The sequence below is a fragment of the Aphelocoma coerulescens genome, chromosome 19, assembly GCF_041296385.1.
Source record: "Aphelocoma coerulescens isolate FSJ_1873_10779 chromosome 19, UR_Acoe_1.0, whole genome shotgun sequence".
In the NCBI taxonomy this organism is placed as follows: Eukaryota; Metazoa; Chordata; class Aves; order Passeriformes; family Corvidae; genus Aphelocoma; species Aphelocoma coerulescens.
Window position 1 is genome coordinate 5,687,345 of NC_091032.1, and position 20,992 is coordinate 5,708,336.

General features: G+C 54.5%; 1 protein-coding gene across 1 annotated transcript; it reads left to right on the forward strand.

Annotated features, from left to right (window-relative positions):
- Nucleotides 1-19,476: 19,476 nt before the first annotated feature.
- On the forward strand, nucleotides 19,477-20,391 carry LOC138120609 (C-C motif chemokine 4-like). The gene is made up of 3 exons (XM_069033408.1): nucleotides 19,477-19,570; nucleotides 19,752-19,866; nucleotides 19,998-20,391. The coding sequence occupies exons 1-3, from the start codon at nucleotides 19,498-19,500 to the stop codon at nucleotides 20,101-20,103; spliced, it is 294 nt and encodes a 97-aa protein (XP_068889509.1). The 5' UTR covers nucleotides 19,477-19,497; the 3' UTR covers nucleotides 20,104-20,391.
- The last annotated feature ends 601 nt before the right edge of the window (nucleotides 20,392-20,992 follow it).

Here is a 20,992-nt window from a genome sequence, read left to right on the forward strand (position 1 = left end):
AACCTCCCCCCCCCCAACCAGTGCCTGCAGGGCGGCCGGGGGAGCGCCCAGCCGGCGGGGGCGGGTCCCCCTCCTCTTCCTCCTCCTCCTCTTCCTCCTCGGGAGCCGCGAGCGGGGGGAGCAGAGCACGTGGAACCCCCTCCCGGAGGCGAAAAAAGCCCCGATGTGCCGATGGAGGACGATGCTGCAGGGTGCGGGTCTCCAGCCCCCCCCCCACCCCCCCTTCCCCGCACGAGAAGAAAAATCAGAATTCCAAGCGCTCTTCTATCAAAAGGGGGGGGGGGGGGGGGGGGAATTGGGGGGGCGGGGGAGAGGGGGAGCCAAAAAAAAAAATCTGAATTACCGCGCTGCCCCCGAGGAAAAAGACAAACAGGGGAAAAAAAAAAAAAAAAAAGAAGAAGAAGAAAACAAGAACGTAACGAAAAAACCACAACCCGGAGCCGAGTGAATAATTAATCCCAGGCAGATGCGATCAATCGGCGGCAGGAGCGGCTCGGCGGCGGAGTCCCCGCATCCGAAGGCAAACTTTGGCGGGGGGGGGGGACACCCCGGGGCTCAGCGCTGGCAGCCCAGGAGCGTTGCAAGGAGGGGGGGTCCCCGCCTCCTCCGCGTTAAAGAGGGGGTGCCCGCCCTTGGATGAGCAGCGGGGATGCCGGAGGCTCGGGCAGGTGCGGGGGGCTCTGCCGAGGGCCCCCCCCCGCCTGTGCCGGGCCGGGCTGGGCGCTCCGGTGCCCGCTCGCCCGGCCCGAGCCGCATCGGGCTCCGCTGGGTGCCAGCGAGAGGAGGGCGGCAGGGGGAGGCGCCTTCCTCCTCCTCCTCCTCCTCCCCTTCCTCCTCCTCCTCCTCCTCCTCCTTTTCCTCGCAGCCCCCACCTCCCGCTTCCCGAGCCCCCCAGCGAATTCCCCAAACACCCCCGGGTGCGGCGCGGGGTGCCCGGCCCTGCCCTGCCCTGCCCTGCCCTGCCCTGCCCTGCCCTGGGGCGATGCAAAGGGGTCGTTGAAAATTGGGGGGGGGGTTAAGACCCCTCCTGGGCAAGGGGAAGCGCGGAGAGGAGCAGCCAGGTTTGGTCACTTCTCGCCACCCTGAGGGTGCCTGTGCCACCCGGGGGCATCGGCCTTGTCACCCCCTCCCTGCAGGGCCCCACACAGGCTGAGGGTGTTGGGGACCCAAGGGGATCCAAGGGGATCAGTCACGCCCTCCCTGCTCCCCTACACACTCCACACATCCCGGGATCATCTCCTCCAGGGCCCGGAGATTCTTCCAGCATGGCTGGGAAGGGATTCCCTTATCCCGGCTTGCTGGAGCCATGGGAGAGTTGGGATTTTGGGGAGCAGCACTCCTGGGAATGCCACCCTCCCCTCAGCTGCCCATGTGTGAGCGTTGGGGGACCGAGACCCCATTCCCAGCCATTCCCTACATTCCCACCTGGGTTTTCCTGCCCACGCCAACCCCGCGGGTGCCTTCCCGCTCCCTGCTCCGCTCCCATCCATTCCCGCATCTCCCTTTCCCAGGAAAGCTCGGCCAGCACGTTCCTCCCGGCAGCCTCATTGGCAGTGGAAGTGCGGGAGACATCTCCATTAACGCCCAAATAATTCACGGCAATTAATGGGATTGACCTTGAGCGGCGACAGGAGCTGGAGCTGCCCCCAGGAAGAGGCAGCCCCACAGCGCCCAGGAGGAGGATGGATGTCCCCGAGGGTCCCCAGCACCTCTGGGTGCTGCTGGGAGGGCTTGGAAACAACGCCAGGAATGGCAGGACCGGGGTGAGGAAGAGGAGGGAGACGGGATGTGCCCCAAACACCTGGAATTCTGCAGGAATGGCTGAGAGCTGTTTTGGAGCCGCCCCGCCACCCCCCAGGCGCTCGCTGCTTGTTTCCATAAAAACCCCCTGATTTATAAGGCAATCTCCCAAATGCTTCGGGAGGGGAGGGCTGATCCCGGGCTGAATCCCCAGGGATGGCACGGCATTAGATGGAGAGAGGCACTGCCCAGCCCGCGATTTCCCCCTCCCCAGATGGGGCAGAGCCTCAATTTCCCCACCCCAGAGCCATCCCTGGCACTGGGAAACTGCGGGATGAAGGCACGGCCACGCCCCATCCTTCCCTGTCTTGGGATCCTTTTCCCGGTGATGGATGAGGGCTTTTAGAGAGGGATGTTTGGGTGCCATCCCTCCTGAGCTCCTGGCAGGTTCTTGGCACCGCTGCCGGGAGATTTTTCAGCTGTTCCAGAAAGGAGTATTTTTACCCCAGCTGGGTTTTATTTACGACTCCACGGAGGGGGCTGGGGTGGGCCGGAGCCTGGGTTGTGATCTCTCATTCCCAAGTGAGGATCCAAGCCAGGGGGAGAGGCCGGAGATAATTCCCGTTATTCTGGCAGGAATTGAGGCAGGGAAAGGCAAAACGTGGCCTCAGCACACGGACCCGCCTGAGCAACTCCTGCTCTTCCGTGCTGGATGGATTTCCCAAGGAGTTATCCCAAAAAAACCACTGAGGGATGTCTGAGCAGGATGGGGTCGGACTTCCCAAATCCCACTGGGCATCTCGGGGATGGCAGCTCGGTCCCACTCACCCCAGCGGCTTCAATCCCAAAACACCACATCCACCCCATTGGCTTCAATCCCAAAACACCACATCCACCCCAGCAGCTTCAATCCCAAAACACCACATCCACCCCATTGGCTTCAATCCCAAAACACCACATCCACTCCAGCGGCCTCAATCCCAAAACGCCACATCCACCCCGGCGGCCTCAATCCCAAAACGCCACATCCACCCCATTGTCTTCAATCCCAGAACACCACATCCACTCCATCTGCTTCAATCCCAAAACACCACATCCACCCCATTGTCTTCAATCCCAAAGCACCACATCCACCCCATTGCCTTCAATCCCAGAACACCGCATCCACCCCATCGCACCAGGCCCTGCACAGAGCAGGATTTTATGACCTCTGGGCATTTCCCACGTGGATAAATCCCGATTTTGGGAGCCAATCCCACAGATCCAGCGCCAGGTCGGGCAGAGAGCATCGCGGCCTCTCCCGGTAATCCCTGGCCGGCGTTTCACCTGCCGCTAATGCCGGGGCAGCACTAATCGCTGGGATAACAGGGCGCTAATCACCCGATCCAGCCCTAATCCCTGTGGGAGCCGCTCTGGAGGTGGCGCGGCCGCCCAGGGCCGGGGATGGCTCCGAGAGGGAGCCGCTTTCCTTTTTCCTGGGGAAACTGAGGCACGGCGGAGCTTTCTCCAGCTCCACTGTCTCCAAAGCTTTGCTGGGATGATCAGATGGATCCATGAAGAGCAGGGAGAGCTCCTGGCGTGCAGACCCCTCCTCTAGACACATTAAACACCAAACCCCAGTTTTTGGGAGGCTTTACCAAAAAGCCGAGAGTTTTGCACCTGGAATTGTTGGTTTTCACCCCCAGGACCCTCCAAAGAAGATAAATCCCCTGCAAACCAGAAAGAATTCATCCAAACCAGCCAGGAGAGTGAAAGCCTCACTCCAAGCATCCCATTTTCCCATTTTTTCCCAATAAAGCAGGCAGGGAAGTTCCTTGTTGGTGGCTGGAGCATCCCGCAGCTCATCCTGGCTGGGAGCTGAGTGCCTGATCCTGGAACGTGATTAAAAATATCTCTCAATTCCCTCCCTCGCAGAGCAGTGCCCGAAATCCATTTGTATCCTCTGCTTTTTCCCCTCTATAGTTCTGATAATGACGGAAATAGAGGAATCCCGTAATTGCCATAAATTCATTTTATGTGATTATTTCTTGAAAAAAAAAAAAAAAAAAAAAAAAAGCCTTTTATTGGAATTAATTTTCCAGCTACATTCACGGTTCGTTATGTGGATCCACGGCTCGGTCCCTGCTCCCAAAGTCCACCCCAAGGTTCTCCTTCCACCCAGAAAAAAGAGCTGAAATATTGAATATTGCACCCCCCCCCCCCCAGCAAATCCTGCCTGACTTTTGGGTGCCCCGAAGAGTGCGAAGGCACATTAGGTACGGAATGCAATATTTATAATATTTAAATGAATATTTTAATAGCCCCATAAAAGGAGAGGAAGGGAGAAGCGAAGCAGCGGCGCCAAAGCCGCTCCTTCCTGCGAGATAAAAACGTTTCATTTCGGTTTTACTGTTCGGATCTGTCCCTGCCTCGGCTTTTACGCGCTGCTAAAATATTCATTTCGGGGCTTAACGTGGAAATTTAATGTTTTAGCGGATTTAACAAGTCAATATTATCAAAATTGGGGGGTTGGGGGCGTCAGAAGGGAACATCTCAACAGACCAGCAGTGATATTATTTCCCCTTTTCTTCCAAAAATTGTTATCCCGTGGGGAAATTTCTCCATTTCTGCTTTTATTTCTATTTTTGAGAGGGGGGGAAATGCCAAGGGTGGGTTCCCCAATGTTTACATCGCTGTGTCCCGTGTTTTGTGTGCATCCAGAACTCCCTGATGGAAACGGAGCATCCCTGGATCCTGGAAATCCAGGGAATTGATGAACACCGGGGATTCAAAGCACCTAATTACAGCAGCTCGTTAGGAGGGTTGGTTATCTTGGCAGCCAGAGAGGCCAACAAGAGAGTTCCTTTTCTTGGCTTGCTGTTTGTTTTGGGGCATTTTAAAAAATGTGGATGTTTGGAGTTGGATTTAAGCTCTGGATGAGTTCAAAAGCTCTGGATGAGTTCTGAAATCAGGGCTGGGCTGGCTGTGGGCATTTGGGGTTGGGAGCAGTGGGGTGAGGAGCAGCACCTCATTTTATCCTCATTTTGGAGGGGCTGAGGGGGGATTCACAGCACCTAAATCAGGCTCTTGAAGCTGACAAAACCCAAAAGCAGCAGCTCCTGCCTTAAACAAAGCCCGTTTTGCCCCCTGACCCCGGGGTTTTTTGTGAGGGCTGCATCCCATATATAAAAACGTATAAAAATGGAAGAATCCCTTCTTTTTTCCAGCCCTGCTCCACAGCCTGTGAGGGTTGGGAGCTTGCAGGGGGACAGGAGGGCACCTGGAGATGTCCCCAACTGTCCCCACTCCCCTTCCCACTCCATTCCCAGGTGGGAACACAGAGAGGGAAAAGCGCTTTAGGAGGAGCAAGAGCAGCCCCCGTTTGCTCTGGTTTCCTGGTTGTCCCCTCACTTGGCTTTTCCAAGCAGATTTTCCAGAGGTTTTTGGGATCAGGGGCCCTTAATGGTGCTGTGGGGACGAGGTCACCACCGGGCACAGCCCTGGTGGCCCCCCAGGACACCAAAGAGCTCCTGGCCAGTCCCACTCACTCTGGTGAGAGCTCCGAGCCACTTTCTCCACCCCTCTCCAACTCCCCGGCTGGGATTGCTCTGGGCTTGAGCAGATTCCAGGGAATTCTGGGCAGTGGAGAGGTCAAGCTGGAGATTTGCAGGGAGAGGGGAAGGGCACAGGAATGTCCTGGGTGGCCTCAAGTCAGGCAAGGTGTGCTCAGGGGTTTGCTCCAACCTCAGCATCCCAGGATCCCTTCCCAGGGAAGGGCTGGGCATCTCCAGGATGGACTCACCTGGGAATTGCATCCAAACTTCTGTTTGGCTGCTGGGATGCTCAGCCCTGTGCTCACTGCATCCCAATCCATCCATCCATCCATCCATCCATCCATCCATCCCTCTTCCCCCTCCTCTCCTGTCCCCTCTCTCCCCATGGGCACCGTCACCTTTCCAGTCGGGAACCCCCATTCCAGGGGTTCCAGATCCCCTTTTCCCCCTGCCCTGGCACCTCCTGGCTGGGGCTGAGTCCACCCTCGAGGGCCTCCTTTTCCCCTTCCCTGGAGCTGTCCCAACAGTGCTTTTCCATCTGGGACAGAGCCAGCTGAGCATCCCACAGCCCGATTTGGTTTTGGGGTGCCTTGGGATCAGTTTGCTCCTGACCACGGGGCGATGGCAGCAGGGAGTGTCACCTACAGGACACCCCCTGGGCACTCTGCTGCACCCCAAACCCACCCGAGCACCCCCAAAAGCCCAAACCCCAACAGCAGCAGCAGCAGCAGCAGAGGTGTTCCCATTCTCCCTCCGTGCATCTTCCCATGGGATTTTAACACTGAACCATGGGATTTTAACAGGCTTCCCGAGGGAATCTCCCTCCAGGGCTGGCAGAGCGAGCAAGGAGGGATCAAACCCGTCCCCAATTCCCTCCAGAGGCTCTGCCCACCCCAGCAGGCAGAACCCTACCCTGCCCACCAGCCCCGGCAGGCGAAACCCGAGCCTGGCCTTTATCCCGGAGCTCGGAGCTCCATCCCAGCGCCTTCCCGGCTGCCGCGTCCAGCGGGATAACAATGGAGCAGCTGCTGAATCAGCTGGGTCAGCCTAAAGGGCATCCCACTAATGGCCAGGGGGTCCTGGGGCTGCGGGATCCCAGCTGGAGCAGGATCCAGTAAAACCCTGCCCTTGCTGCCATTAGCAGCTCCCAGCTGGGATTTGGGATGCTCCCATCCCTCCTGGAGGGCCGGAACCCCCCTGGAAAGGCCATTTAGGACCATGAATTTTTCAGGAGCTCGTTTAGCATCTTCCCAGCTGGTCCTGGGCCGAGCGGATTAACCCCTTCGGGGTGGGGATGGAGGAGGCAGATCCCGAGTGGGAGCGGGGCTCGCTGGGATCTGGGGGTGGAATTAGGAGCAGGGGATGGGTTTGGTTCTTTTTTTTTCCTCTCCAGAATCAACAGCAACGGGGCAGGAGCCGGCAGGGAACCTCTGGAGCAGCAGGAATTTGGTCTCACCCGAAATATCCCTGAAGCGAGCAGGAGAACCACGCACGGGGCAGCCGGGAGGGAAATGCTGCCGGGAAATCCATGGAAAAGGCTTTGCCTGCATCCCCCAGCACCTGCTCGGAGCCTTTGGGATCAGAGGCAATCCCGGATCCGACGGGAAGGAGCCGCCAGCAGGACTGGGAGGCGTCGGGGGAAATTGCATTTGAAGCACAGCCAGGGCTGGAGTCTGGGATAATCACAGCAGCGGGGCCAGCGGAGCCTCCTGCGACAGCATCTCCCTGCTCGAGAGGCGGCAGCCGCTTAAAAAGAAATGAAATTAAATAAAATAATTTTAAAATAATAAATTAAGGTAAGATTAAATTTTTAAAAATAATAAAAAAATTAAAAATATATAAATATAAAATTAAATTTAATATAAATTAAAATTAAATTAAATTAAATTAAACCAAAATAAAATTAAAATAAAATGAAATTAAAAGGAAATGAAATTAAAATGAAATTAAATTAAAAGGAAATGAAATTAAAATAAAATTAAAATAAAATTAAAATAAAATTAAATTTAAATTAACATTAAATGAAAGCAAAATAAAATAAAAATTAAGATGAAATGAAAATAAAATAAAATAAAAATAAAATAAAAATAAAATAAGTAAAAAATTTAAAAAAAATAAATTTAAATGAAATAAAAATAAAAATAAAATAATAAAAATAATAAAATAATAAAAAATAAAATAAAATAAAATAAAATAAAATAAAATAAAATAAAATAAAATAAAATAAAATAAAATCCCCTAGAAAGTCCACACAAGGAAAGGGTGGGGAACGGCTGGGCAAGAGGGAGGATTCTCCAGTGGGATAACAGCTGGGCTGTCTTGGGGGAAGAATCGGGATTCCCTGGCAAACTCTGCCATTTAAGGTTTCCAGCAATGACTCCCCTCAGAGCTCAGAGGTTTTTCAATAAAATTCCATTTCCCTTGAGGGTGTCTGGCTGAAGATAACTCAGGGTTTGGCTACAGGTGGGCACAGCTCAGTTAAAGCCCCCAAAAGCTGTGGGAGCACCTGGCAGGGAATTCTGCTATTAATGAAATTTCCATATTTAATGTGGGGGGTTTTTTTGGGGGGGAAGGTCCCAACTCACACCTTTGACCCCACACCCAGGGGTCCCCTCCTGTCCCCTGCTCCATGTGGGTCCTTTCCATCCCAGCGGGATCCAACCCAGCACAGCGAGACCAAAATCCCACAAATTCCAAGCCAAACTTCCTGGAATTGACCAAAATCCCACAAATTCAAGGCCAAAGCCCCTGGAATTGACCAAAATCCCACCAATTCAAGGCCAAACTCCCTGGAACTGACCAAAATCCCACCAATTCCAAGCCAAACCCCCTGGAATTGACCAAAATCCCACCAATTCAAGGCCAAATTCCCTGGAATTGACCAAAATCCCACAAATTCTGAAGCCAAACTTCCTGGAATTGACCAAAATCCTACCAATTCAAGGCCAAACCCCCTGGAATTGACCAAAATCCCACCAATTCTGAAGCCAAACCCCCTGGAGTTGACCAAAATCCCACAAATTCAAAGGCAAACTCCCTGGAATTGACCAAAATCCCACCAATTCCAAGCCAAACTTCCTGGAATTGACCAAAATCCTACCAATTCAAGGCCAAACCCCCTGGAATTGACCAAAATCCCACAAATTCAAGGCCAAACACCCTGGAATTGACCAAAATCCCACCAATTCTGAAGCCAAACTTCCTGGAATTGACCAAAATCCCACCAATTCAAGGCCAAAGCCCCTGGAATTGACCAAAATCCCACCAATTCAAGGCCAAACTCCCTGGAACTGACCAAAATCCCACCAATTCCAAGCCAAACCCCCTGGAATTGACCAAAATCCCACCAATTCAAGGCCAAATTCCCTGGAATTGACCAAAATCCCACAAATTCTGAAGCCAAACTTCCTGGAATTGACCAAAATCCTACCAATTCAAGGCCAAACCCCCTGGAATTGACCAAAATCCCACCAATTCTGAAGCCAAACCCCCTGGAGTTGACCAAAATCCCACAAATTCAAAGGCAAACTCCCTGGAATTGACCAAAATCCCACCAATTCCAAGCCAAACTTCCTGGAATTGACCAAAATCCTACCAATTCAAGGCCAAACCCCCTGGAATTGACCAAAATCCCACAAATTCAAGGCCAAACACCCTGGAATTGACCAAAATCCCACCAATTCTGAAGCCAAACTTCCTGGAATTGACCAAAATCCCACCAATTCAAGGCCAAAGCCCCTGGAATTGACCAAAATCCCACCAATTCTGAAGCCAAACCCCGTGGAGTTGACCAAAATCCCACAAATTCAAAGGCAAACTCCCTGGAATTGACCAAAATCCCACCAATTCCAAGCCAAACCCCCTGGAATTGACCAAAATCCCACCAATTCAAGCTGAACCCCCTGGAATTGACCAAAATCCCACAAATTCAAGCTGAACCCCCTGGAACTGACCAAAATCCCACCCTGGAAATGGTCAAAACATTGGGAAAAAGGGTCAGAAAATCCAGGAGTGGGAATCAGGGGCTGCAGCTGGATCCTGGCTCTGGCTTTGGGCAAGGACAGGAAAGAAAATCCCCCACTGGGACTGCGGGGTCGGATGCTTGGATCACCCAAATGGGGTTATTTTCCTGCTTTTTGGCCAAAGCTGCCGGAGTTTGACCTTGAAGCCGTGTCGGGTTCCCTCCTGCCAACCCCAAACTTCCAGGTTTTCAGCAAAATAAAACCAGGAGGAGCTGGCTGAGCGCTGTTCTTCTCCAAAACGGGATCCCAAGGCAGCTTGGCTGGCACCCCAAACATCCCAAATCCCCTCAGGGTGCCAGGTGGGCTTGAGGGAGGGAATTTGGGGGACACCCAGCAGCAGTGGGAAGTCAGGGAAGCAAACAACCCCTTCCCATCCCTGCTGCTCCCCCAAATCTCCCAATTAAAGCTCCTAATTCCCTGTTTGTGGTGCTGATGGGATCAGGGATCCCTCTGGAGGCTCCTTGCCCCATCAGGGAGCCACGGCCCGAGCCTGACTCCGACAGGGCGGCATCACATGAAGGATATTGAATTATTTCCCTGCCTTTTTCTGGGAATTGCTGGTTAAGGCTCTCGGGCAGTGCTCATTCCCTGCTCCTAATCTCATTCCCGCACCATTTACCCCGGGAGAAGAGCAGGAGGCAGCCTCAGCTTCTTCCCAGGATGCACAGAAATGGGGGATCACGTCACTAATCAGAGGGAATAATCAATATTCACCAGTGGGATCGCATTGATTATAACATTATAATATATACATAACATTACAATATATACATCTATAACATTATAATATATATATATAACAATATATCTATAACATTGTAATATATATATAAATTTATAATATATATAACATTATCATATATATAAAAATTTATAATATATATAACATTATCATATATATATAACATTAATATTATATTAATATTTACCAGGGGAGCAGGGCAATTCCAAAAAATGGGTCCTGGCACTCCAAAATCCCTCACAAGGGAGGAAAAGGGAAGGGAAAAGCAGAAATTGGGGTTTCTTGGGAGGGGAGGGGAGGATTAATCACACGAATAAAAACTCAAAATCACTCCCCAGTTACCCAGCTAAGCAGCCAAACACCCGGGAGTCTCCAGGGAATGTTGTCCCAATCCCCGGGATTTCTGGGCCCTAAAACCACAGCTGGGGACACCGAACTCGATGGAACTCGATTTCCCTCAGGAAATAAGGAGAGAGGAAATCTGACAGGTCGGGTTCCACGCTGGCAGAGGGAGCGGCTTTGTCCTGCAACCCCTTCCCCACTTCCAAGTCACCTTCACGGATGCTGGAAACGCCCTGAAACCCAAGCAGCCCCCACCAAAATCCTTCCTTTCCGCCCTCAAAGTTTCATGAAGAACAACCCAAACCGCTTTGATTAGGGCCCAAGACAGAAGTGTCGCTTTTTTTCAAACCTATAAACGAAATAAAAAACCCCAAAAAGCCGTGGGGGTGGAAATTCCCGTCAGCTTTGAGGCAGAAAAAGGAGGAAGCAGCAGCAGGGATGGACGTGGTGCCGCGCAGGCAGACGGGGGAGAGCTCTGCATGAGAAATCCTCTTCACCCCATTTCTATTTTGCTGCATTTTGATTCTTTTTCGGCTGGAAAGTTAAAAAAAAAAACCAACAAACCACCCTCTTTTTAACACATTCCCAGAGGGCTGCAGCTCCCTGCCGGAAACCGGGAGGGTGCTGACACCCACTCCACCACTCCTCCCGTCCTCACCTCCTTATTTTGGGGGTTTTTTTGGTGCTATTGATATGATTTCTCTTTTTTTTCCCCCCCCCGGCTCATTTCAAGCCGGAGCTCCCCAGACTCTCGCTGACATCTGCTAAAGTCCCCGAAACCCGAGCCTGAAGGGGCTGCGAGGCTGTGAAACCTCGACTGCTGCTATTTTCGGGCTGTGCCAGGATCAGGAAGGGTTTTTCCCCACCTCGCTGGCGATCCAGGGCATCATCCCGGTGTGTTTTCTGCTGGATTTGTTTTCCAGGCTCCAAACCGTGACTCAGGGAAGCCGGAGAAGCTGCTGGAAGGGGCTGAAACCCAAATTGTCCCCAAAAACGGGGACAGAGGGGACCAGCAGCGACGCAGACAGCGGGAAAGACAAAGCATCCCGCACATCCCGCCGTGCCCTGCCCGCCTTCCACGCTTTCCTCCTCACGCTGCTAATTCCAAACAAGGAAAACTCCATGTGGGGAAAAGTGAAAAATCGGTAATTTAATTTTTTAAATTTTTTTTAAATTTTTAAAATTTTTTTTTTAATTTTTTTCCCCTTTTTTTTTTCTTTGGTGCGTATCGAGCGCGCCGCGTTCTCGCCGCCCGAGCCCAGCCCGTGTTTTACCCTACTAATGACTTTTTACACTCCAGGTAAAATCGGAACAAGACGGGAAAGCTTTCGAGAGCTCGTTCTGACAAATTCCTCGCTGTAATTACTGGAGCAGAAAGAACTCATCAGCAGAACACGCCGCTGCTCGGGGCGATAAAAGTCTCGAGTGGTGGGGAATGGCCCAGATCTGGGAGCCGCAGCACCGGGCAGGTCCCCAACCCCAGCCTGGCTCCCCCTCCCCGACCCAGGAGAGATTTTATACCCAAGTGATGCCAAGAAATCCCCGTCCCGCCAGGGCTGAGCTGGGTTTTATGGTTAAAGGGGTTTGAGGCTGTTTTGATTCACCTCTGTTTTGCTGGCGGGGTGAAAGGTGGGGGTCCCCCAGGCTTGTTCCCACTGCTCATCCATGTGTGGTTCTGCCCTGGGTGCTGTGGTGGGGAAAAAAATCCATTTACATCAGAATCAGAATCATCAGAATCAGAATCAACAGAATCAGAATCAGAATCATCAAAATCAGAATGAGAATGAGAATGAGAATCAGAATGAGAATGAGAATCAGAATCAGAATCAGAATCAGAATCAGAATCAGAATCAGAATCAGAATCAGAATCAGAATCATCAAAATCAAAATCAGAATCAGAATCAGAATCAGAATCAAAATCAAAATCAGAATCAGAATCAGAATCAGAATCAGAATCAGAATCATCAAAATCAGAATCATAATCAGAATCATAATCAGAATCATCTAAATCTAAATCTAAATCTAAATCTAAATCAGAATCATCAAAATCAAAATCAAATCCATCGAAAGCCAGAGGGGGAAATAAACCCCAGCATCCGGTGCAGTGGTTTGAGCAGCCAGCAGCAGGTTTGAAAAATCCCCTTTTTGGCTGCATCCCCAGCTCAGGAGGTGCTGGAGAAGCTGGTCAGGAGGAGAAGGCCACCGGGATGTCCCCAGATGCCAGAGGAGGTGGCACCGTGGCTCAGCAGCTGGAGGGCACTGGGACAGTGCAGGGCATCCCCAGGACCATCCCAACCCCACATCCTCATCCCCAGACACCCTCATGGATGCACCCACGGAATGTTTCTCTCCCACAATGAGCTGGGAAGGGGTTTGGGAAAGGTTTTTGAGGCATTTTGAGGGAGCTGCAGAGGAGTTGTGCCATTCCTGTCCCTCATCCCTCATGTCCCGCCTGCTCATGGCCCCAGCACAGGGAAAACCCATCTGGGCTCAGCTTTCACTGCCCTCTCCAGTCCCCTCCAGCCAGGGCATCTCCCGAAGAGAGAAATCCCCTAAAAAGATGGGACAGGGGGGGCTCTAAACCCTCGGGACCCCCAGCTCTGCCCCCAGCCCAGGCACCCCTGGGTGAGGGATTAGGGAGAGGAGAAATCCCTCCATCCTCGAGGTGTTCCAGGATGAGTTTCCATCCTCGATCCTCCACCCCGGGATGAGCTCCCAGCACAGGGGGCTGGGGGCTGCAGGATGTCCCCTCGCCACAGAGGACACGAGGACAAACATCCCAGGAGGCCCCACGGCGGCACACGGAGTGTCCATCCCCTCCCCTGCCGCCACCCCCCGGCCACCGCTGTCACCTAAAAGGATTGGTCATTAGGGATTGATGGGGGATTAGACACTCGGCCCCATGTGGCTGAAACACCGCGGGCGAAGCATTAGCGGGGAGCTCAGCGGGGGAGGGACAGGCTGGGGGGCAGCTGTGGGGACAGCTGGGGACAGGCAGGCACCTCCCTGCCCCGCAGGCTGTGGCCCAGAGCCACAGGGGCTCCCAGGCACCGGGGCAGGAGGGGGATGTCAACCCCAAAAAGGGACAGACATGGACCTGGATGGATCCAGAGCAGGATGGATCCATGGATGTGGATGGATCCAGAGCAGGATGGATCCATGGACCTGGACGGATGCAGAGCAGGATGGATCCCACATGGACCTGGATGGATGCAGAGCAGGATGGATCCAGCATGGACCTGGATGGATCCGGGATGGAGGTGGATTGATCCAGAGCAGGATGGATCCATGGACCTGGATGGATGCAGAGCAGGATGGATCCAGCATGGACCTGGATGGATCTGGGATGGAGGTGGATTGATCCAGAGCAGGATGGATCCATGGACCTGGATGGATGCAGAGCAGGATGGATCCATGGATGTGGATGGATCCAGAGCAGGATGGATCCAGCATGGATGTGGATGGATCCAGGATGGACCTGGATGGATCCAGAGCAGGATGGATCCAGCATGGACCCAGATGGATCCAGAGCAGGATGGATCCATGGATGTGGATGGATCCAGAGCAAAGGGAGAAGCCACCTCCAGGCCCCCCCACCGAGCTCAGCCCCGCAGAGCAGCCCAGGCTGAGCACTTCCAGCAGCCCCACGATCCCACAAAACTTTCCCTGCCCCCTGGAAAAGCCTGAGCCTGGATCCTGACCCACCCTCTGCACTGGCCAGCTCCGTTTGCTGCCCTCGGTGGCCAGTTTGGTGACACGTGGGTGACACCGTGGTGATGATGAGCAAAGATGCTTTTTTTGGAGCACCCTGAATCTCCGAAAAGACTTTTAGCTGAAGTTTCCTTGGATGGCGGGTTTGGATTTGCAACACCCAGCTCATGCCAGAGCTCTCTCTGCCCTCTTGAGTGGAGCTTGGAAAACAAAACCTTCCCTTTTGGGGGGTTCCTTCCCTTCCTTTGGGGTGCCTTCACCCCAATTCGGGCACTGAGTGTGGCCCCAGGTCCCCCACCAGCACAGTGAGTTCCCCAGCACCCAGAGAAGAGCTGGAGCAAATGCAGAGAAAGGATCCCTCTGCTCTTAATCTCCCTCTATCTGCTAATTAAATATTGATGGGAGTTAAATATTCATAGAACATTTGGCTCGGGGTTTTTATCTGTCTTCAGGCCGACGTGGGGTCTTTGATGTGTTATTTTCCTGGTCACCCAAGATCCCAGAAGCCTCCAGACTTGTCAACATTCTTTTGAGGTTTGGGGTTTTTTTTTTCCCCCTTTGCCACGTGTTGCTGGGAGACAATTTGGGTTCTTTCATCCCTTCTGTATCTGCTTTCCTCCTGGATCTCTCCCCGGATGATTCCCGGGGTCCTGGAGGTGTCTGGGAGCCTCGTGGTGCCTCCAAAAAGGGAGGTTGGGCATCACCCGCTGCTCTCGGTGCATCTCCATCAGCGCGGAGAAGCCCCGGAGGGTCCCTGCGGGCACAGGGGGCACGTCCGGACCCCGGGGTGCTGCACCCCGCTTTGGGGACCCTCAAGGAGCACCGTGGCCAGGCCAGGGCCGGGCGGTGGAACAGCGCCGAGAGCCGTTCCTGGGGCAGCACTGACATCTTGTGCCAAACGCAGGGAAAACAACACCCAAGGACTGTTGGGATGCGGGAACTCCTCCGCTGCTGCTGCGCCCCGAACCCTGCTCGTGCCCCCGCCTGGGCTGGCACCGCACCCAGCTCGTGGTTTGGCTGCTGCCGTGAGCCCTGAGCAAGCCCTGGGGTCCCAAAAATGACAAGGGGAGCCAGCCCTCGGCCCAGCCCTGCACAGCTGGTGTTCATCCCCTTCATCATCCCCATCTTCATCCCCTTCATCATCCCCATCTTCATCCCCTTCATCATCCCCATCATCATCATTCCCATCATCATCCCCATCTTCACCCCATCTTCATCCCCTTCATCATCCCCATCTTCATTCCCTTCATCATTCCCAGCTCCATCCTCATCATCTTCCCCATCTTCACCCCCATCATCTCCCCCCAAATCCCCTTCGAGGTGTCCCATCCAGTGCTTCCCACCTGGAATTTTCCCTGCAGGAGGACGGTCCTCCCCACAGCCAGCCCAGGAAATACCTGTAAAAGGATTTTAGGGGAATTCCCAAAATGGAATTCCCAAAATGGGGGCAATCCCAGTCCGCACCGGGGCTGCTGCGTGGGCACCACCCATCCCACCTGCCCGGAGTGATTCCAGGGGAGGGATTCTCCAGGAAAACACCCCGGGCTGGGCCTGGAGGAAATGAATTCATCTCCCCTGGGGTGTCTTTTCCTCCCTGGTCAGGCGGTGGCACAAAATACGTGTGACAAATGTCACCGAGGCCACAAAGGCAGATCGGAGCTGCTGATAGCTGGGAAAACACCACGGCCAGCTCAGGGAGGGGGATTCAGGTGGGGTGCAACAGAATTCCCCAAATCCTGGTGATGCTGACCCGCGTTATCCATCAGCACCTCCCTGCACCCCATGGGCGCTGTCCAGCCTTGGATCTGGAGCCTGGAGAAAATCCAGAGAGCCCAGCAAGTCCCCAGTGTGGAGGGGTTTTTTTTGGATTCGTTTTGATTCCAGCTCCTGGGGTTTAGGATAGAGGATTTCAGGAGCATCTTGCTTGCCCTTTTGGGATTTATCCTTTTTTTTTTTTTTTTTTTTTTTTCCTAATTTTGTGCCTTTCAGGTTGCTGGGAAATCATGAGGCTGCAGGAATCAGGATGCAGATCAGGAATCGGGACACAGATCAGGAATTGAGGTGCAGATAAAGAGTCAGAGGAGGCTTTGGGTTTATTTGAGTTCTAAACTCGGGGTTTTCAAAGGCCAGGTTTGGGAAGAGCTGGCTCAGCTCGAGCTGCCCAGCCCTGATCGCAATCTCAGGCAGAGGAGTCTGCTGTGAAATCAGCGTTGGAGCCGGGGCCGTCCCCGTGCGGGGGCAGCCAGGATGCCGGGGGCCAAAGGACACGGGAAATGAGTCAGGGAGCGCTCGGAGAAATGTCGAGGATGGGGGAGAGTTCAGCTCGGGACAGCTGAGAGAGGATGAAATGCCCAGGGACAACGGGACAGCCAAAAAACACCTGCCCTCAGGAGATGGGGACAGCGCTTCTCATCCCAAATGGGAGCTTTTCACCCCTGGGATCAGCTCTCTGAGCTCCCCACCACTGCTTTGGGCTCAAACCCCTTCCCTTTGGGGCTGCTCGCCCTTTGGGAAATGGGGACACAGCTCCAAAATCAAGAAAGGAGCCCAAACCCCCGGAGATCTACACCAAAGCCACACAATGCCAGGTTTTTCACGCTGTTCCCACTTCCCACAGGTGGGAAGATCGCTCCCAGCCTCTCCCTGAGCCTGAATTTGGTGGGTGAGGGTGACATGGGCTAGTCCAAGTTTTTTCCAGCAGCTCCTGTGGCATGCCCAGCATTCCTCCCAGAGGATGGACATGTCCGAAATTGGATTTAGCTGTGATTTTCCTGGTGAAATCTCTGCTGGAGAAGGACGGCAGCGCTCACTCCATCTTATTTCCATAGGAGGAGGAGTCTCGGGGCAGCTGGGTGCCCTCAGGGGCGGCACACTCCACTTAGGGGAGCACTTTTGGGGGATGAGATGCAGGCACCCACCAGGTTTTCCAGCCTTGGACAGAAAAAAAAACCCCAAACCACCTCCACTGCTTTTTGGAGCAGAATCCAGCTGGGCTCTGGAGGGACGTGGGTGGCAGAGGGGACACTCTGAGCCACCTTTTTTTGGGGACCCATCCCGATAGAAACCATCTCTGCAGCAGCAGGGGAAGTCCTGGGTGGCTGGGGCTGGACAAGGAGCTTGAAAAAGGAAACAGCACGAAGGGGGTGTGAATTCAGTGGTTACCTCAGCGTCAGCCTCGGCGAGGCGGTGGAAAAGCTGATCCCGAGGGAAAAAAAAAAAAAAAAAAGCTCAGCCCGAAAAGGGAGAAAAAGAAATTAAGAAAATAAATAAAAGAAATTAAATAAAGTAAGTTAAAGAAAAGGAGGAGGAGGAGGAGAAATCAAACAAATCCTTGCTAGAAACAGCCCTGCCCTGGCAAAGCTGCTTCGCTCCCCGGGCGTGACTTCGGCTGCAGCCGCCCCCGGGGGTATCGATCGGCTGGGAGGGAAATGCCACAGCATCGATAAAGCATCGGCTGGAAAAGCAGCTGTGCCCCGGGGGCGAGCGGCATTCCCGGTGTGTCCCGGTGTGTCCCGGTGTGTCCCGGTGTGTCCCGCACAGAGCAGGCTGGGGCTGGTGGGGAGCGCGGTGCGGGATTCAGCACCAGCACTCCCAGGAATGCTCTGCTTTCCGTCAGCAGCGTCCAGCGGGATACCCCAATCCCACCCAGAAGTGGGAGGTTTGGAGCGCCTGCAAATGTTTTGGAGGGGGCAGTGAAAGCTCAGCCCCCCGGTGGGGTCCCAAATTTTGTCACCTGCCCCTGTGCAGGAGTGGGGTCTGTCTCGTTTGTCCAAGCCTGGAGCCAGAGCTGGGAGTGCAGGCACGGAGCCCCCCGTGAAACAAGGCAAAAAAGGAGGAAAAAGGTGTTTTCCTGCCCAGATCATCTGTGGGACCAGAGGATTTGTGGGGCCACCCCAGAGCAGAGACTCTGCCCGTGTCCCGTGTCCTTCCCTGCCCCAAACACGATGGGTTGATGAGCTGGGAATGTCATTGCCATTCTTTGCCTGCCGCATCCCAGAATTTCACCTCGGAGTCTTTAAAAGGGCTTTTCCCAGCCCGACAAACCCTGTTTTGTTTTCCTCGTGTTTCGTTCTCTTCCAGGGAATGTTTTCTACCCTCAGAGGGCCGTGTTTGCCCCGGCTGCGCCAGGAGCGTTGTGGTGCGTGGGGGTAGGAAGAGGGATGAGGGAAAAGATGGATCCGGGTCAGGGAAGGGCGAGCCAGGCAGCTGAGCCAGAGCAGAGCCGGAGTCATCCTCTATCCTCCGCTCCCTGAGGAGGGACTAACCGGGAATTTGGGTGATGACAGAACGTGGCAGACAAACACAGACCCTCTCCCCATTATCCCCGGGGCATCAGCCGTCACCTCACTGTCATCCCGCACGCTCATCCCAACGCAAATTTGGGCTGATTTCTGGGAAATGGCTTTGAAGAAGAGCGAGTGGAGGCTGTCCCCATTCCTGGCAGAGCAGGTCCCTTTCCTGGAACAGCATCCCCGTGGCAGGGCTGTGCCCGAAATGCCCTCGGCATTCCCAGCCCCGTGGCGGGATGAGATTCCAGCACAGCCTCTGCCTCTCCCCCGCTGCTTCCCACCACCGGCCAGCTGCCGGCAGCTGGGAAGCGCCCTGGGATTTGCAGGGGCTGGGGGGAGAGGGGGGTTTTGGACAGCTGCAGCCAGGCAGAACCCTCGAGGGAAGCCCCTCGCTGGCCTCTGCCTTTCCCAGCCCAGCCCGGCCAAGAACACGAGCTGCTGCTTTGGCACCGAGCGCGGGGAAGTGCAGCCACCTGCTCGTCCTCCCCCCGGCCCCGTGGACACCAAACACCCCCAAAGGCAGCACAGAGGAGTTTAAATGCCTGATGCAGAAGATGTTTCTCTGTGTTTTGAGGTTTTTCTCTATGGTTTGATTTTCTTTATGGCTTTTTTTTTTTTTTGGGGGGGGGGGGGGCGGTTAAAGGGGTTTTTGGCTAGTGGTCCCTAGGATACAAAACTGCAGGGCGGGGGGGGACATGGACTATGGGAGACCCTGCAGAATGCTGTGCCTGCCCCTTGTCCCATCCAAAGGACATCCCCAAACCCTCTCACCCACCCTGGGGCTCCTTCCATGTGGCCTGGACACAGCCTGCCCGGGCAATCAGGGTGCAGAGCCAAACTTTGGGAACAGCCTGTCCATCAGCCCTAACGCTGGAAGCCGGAGCTCAGGAAAAAAATCCCAGGCCCATCGGTGCCAGAAGCACGGCCTGGGAGCACATTTTTTTCTTTCCCAGGGCTGGGGAGGGGATGAGGTGATCATGAGTATCACTTACGCTCTGTGCTTTGGGACGTGGCAGGGGACCAGGCCCTCCCCCTGGCCCTGCGGGAAGCTCCCCCATAAAAGCAGCCAGGACAGCCTGGCCCCAGCACAGGCGGCTCTGCCACTGCCACAGCCCAGCATGAGGACAGCGCCCAGGGTGGTCTGTGCCCTCCTCATCCTCTCCATGCTGTGCTGGCACAGCCTGGCTCAGAGTGAGCACTGCCCCAACCCCAGGGGCTGGGGGACGGGGACAAAACCCAGGGCTGCGGGGTCGGGTTTGCTTCATCCACGGCACGCAGGGGGGTCCCCCCAAAGAGCTGCCATTGCCATGGCAGGAGGGCTGAGGAGGGAGTGGGGGTGTCCAGGCTAAGCCAGGCTTGTACTGTCCCCCAGGAGCTCCAGCCATGCCGGACAAGTGCTGCTTCAACTTCCAGACGAGAAGGATCAAGAGGGACAACGTGGTGGCCTGTTACCCCACCAGCCCCGAGTGCCCGCACCAGGCTGTGATGTGAGTACCCCAAATCCACCCCTGCGTCCTGCCAGGCCCTTTGCCTTGCTTTGGGTCCAACCCTGATCCCCTGAGCCCCTCAGAAACTCAGTGTTGGGGTCCCCACTGATCCCAGCTTCTCTGTGTCCCAGCTTCAGGGTGAGGAACGGGAAGGAGATCTGCACCCAGGCCAGCAGGCCGTGGGTCAAGAGGTACCAGCAGAGCTTCCAAGTCAGCTCCTTCTCCATCCCCAGCTAGCGAGGTGGCGGGGGACAGCGGGGACTCCTCCCCATGGGGGACATCGCCGAGACAACCCCTTTGCATGGGGGACACTTCTGGATGGAGCAGCTCACAAGGAACATCCTCCCCCTCACAATGACCTTCACCACCTCCCTGAAGGCCAAGGGCCTCTCCCAACCCCTCATCCCACCAGGATGGAGTGTCCAGACTCTCTGTGGTCCACAGAGAGGCTGCAGCAGCCGGGGGGTGCAGGGGGAGCAGCCCCACAGCTGTTGTTTGTAGACACTGAGCAGAATAAAAGGTGATTCCCACATGCAAACATCTGTCTGTGCGAGTCTCTCGGGAGCGGGCACATCCTGCTGTCGGCTTTCCTGCCCACCTGCTGGGATCAGCAAGGAGCCAGGAAGAGCTGGAGCCTCAGCCAGGTCTCTGTGAGGACATCCAGGGGTGAACGGGGCCGAACCATGTCCATGAGGGCTTTGGGGAAGCACCAGAAGGACAACACGCCCGGCAGGAGGGGCCTTCCTGTGCTCCTCACCCACCATCCTAATTAACGGCCCAAATTCTATCAGAGGGCGATCTCAGGGATGCCTGAGGCAGCCCAAAACCCCAGGGTGCCACCAGGAAATGTGACGGGCGCTGTGACAGCAGCAGAGCCACCACGATGAGCAGCCAGCAATGGGTGATGGAGAAACACCCAGGGACGAACCCGGCCACCACCCAGCCACCCACCCCAGAGCAAAACTGCGAGAAGAGGCCTCACAGCCAATGGCAAAGGGGTGATTTTTGCACAGAAACTCGCACAGGACTTAGGCAAGTGTGAGCATCATCCTGTGTGGTTTGCTGGTGGCCACAACCCAACCCAAAATAGACTCAGCCCCAGCATCACTGATGCTCCCACACTTTC

Coding starts and splice junctions, on each gene's coding strand:
- LOC138120609 (XM_069033408.1), top strand. CDS start 19,498: ATGAGGACAGCGCCCAGGGTGGTCTGTGCCCTCCTCATCCTCTCCATG. Junction 19,571..19,751: donor CTGGCACAGCCTGGCTCAGA/GTGAGCACTGCC, acceptor ACTGTCCCCCAG/GAGCTCCAGCCATGCCGGAC. Junction 19,867..19,997: donor TGCCCGCACCAGGCTGTGAT/GTGAGTACCCCA, acceptor TCTGTGTCCCAG/CTTCAGGGTGAGGAACGGGA.